Here is a 1,080-nt window from a genome sequence, read left to right as displayed (position 1 = left end):
TTTTGGTGTGCCAGCCTCAGAAGGGGGACCAGTGGACCCCATATGGCCCCCTTTAAGAAAAAAATTTGGAGGCGCCCCTGAGGACAATCTATGATCTGCAGTTTCAGTTTGGCTGAAGTTCACTGAGGTAACATCCTGGATGAAGCCTTATCTCTCTGGCAAACACAGGACCGACTTTGTAACCTTTCTACATGCCTGAGGAGAGGTTATGGGAGGTGATGGCATCACTGGGCTGAACAATAAGGCCAGGCAGGGAAGTATCAAAGCAGAACTAATTGCTGCTTTAATTACCTTCCTAATTCATGGTTTCAATAGCTTTTTGTTTCTTTTTTTTCTTTTCTCTCGCGTCTTTGTTTGTTATGAAGTGCCATAGTTTGCCTGCTACAGCCACCTTAAACTCGCTCCCGCGTGCTCGGCCGCGCGCGCGTCGCGGGAGGAGCTGTCGGCGGTGAGATCATGTGAGAGTCCACGCTTGGAGAAAGTAGGTTAGCAGGGTAGACTGAGAGGAAAGCAGGCTCAGAGTGAGGGGGGGGATATCCGAACAGCGCTCCTGCACCGTGGGACTGATCTGTCAGAGGGGAGGAAAAGAAGAAGAAGAAGAAAGAAGAAGACGAAGTGGAGTCTGGACTGTTTTGTCAGCGCGCGCAGACGGAGACGATGAGAACCGGAGAGACTTCCATCCCTCTTTTATTTTGCTCGAACTTGATCGAACGATAAAGAGGAGGGGGGGTAAAAAAAGAGAGGAGTTTGGGACACTTTCTGATTTTTCTCTCTCTCTCTTTTTTTTTTTTTTGGACTCTCCATTAAGGCTGTTAAAGCTGTTAACATTTCCAGAACCAGATTGTCTTTTTCCTTTCCTGCTTTTTTTATCTGCCCACCCTCTCCACCTCTTCACCGCTGACCCCATGTAGCCGAGTCTTTCTCGCCCTGTCCAGAGAAGAAAACACCAAATAAAATAAAAATGAGAGGTAAGTTGATTTGCCATCAAGTGCTTTGAGCTTTGATCACTGTGCGGGTTTGTGCGGGGTTGGATCTGCAGCCACATGTGTGCGCACGGGGGGGGGGGGGGGGGGGGGGGGG

At 49.4% G+C, this 1,080-nt stretch overlaps 1 protein-coding gene across 1 annotated transcript in view; it reads left to right on the top strand.

Moving 5' to 3' along the window:
• Positions 1–457: 457 nt before the first annotated feature.
• Positions 458–1,080, top strand: part of rorcb (RAR-related orphan receptor C b) — a 15,686-nt gene continuing 15,063 nt past the window's right edge. The window contains exon 1 of the mRNA XM_017422254.3: positions 458–968. Coding sequence (XP_017277743.1) covers positions 962–968 — 7 coding nt within the window. The 5' untranslated portion in view covers positions 458–961. The remainder of the gene's footprint in view (positions 969–1,080) is intronic.

Source organism: Kryptolebias marmoratus, linkage group LG20 (genome assembly GCF_001649575.2).
Source record: "Kryptolebias marmoratus isolate JLee-2015 linkage group LG20, ASM164957v2, whole genome shotgun sequence".
NCBI lineage: Eukaryota > Metazoa > Chordata > Actinopteri > Cyprinodontiformes > Rivulidae > Kryptolebias > Kryptolebias marmoratus.
The sequence above is the reverse complement of the archived record's forward strand: the minus strand, read 5'-3'. Positions and strand labels throughout refer to the sequence as shown.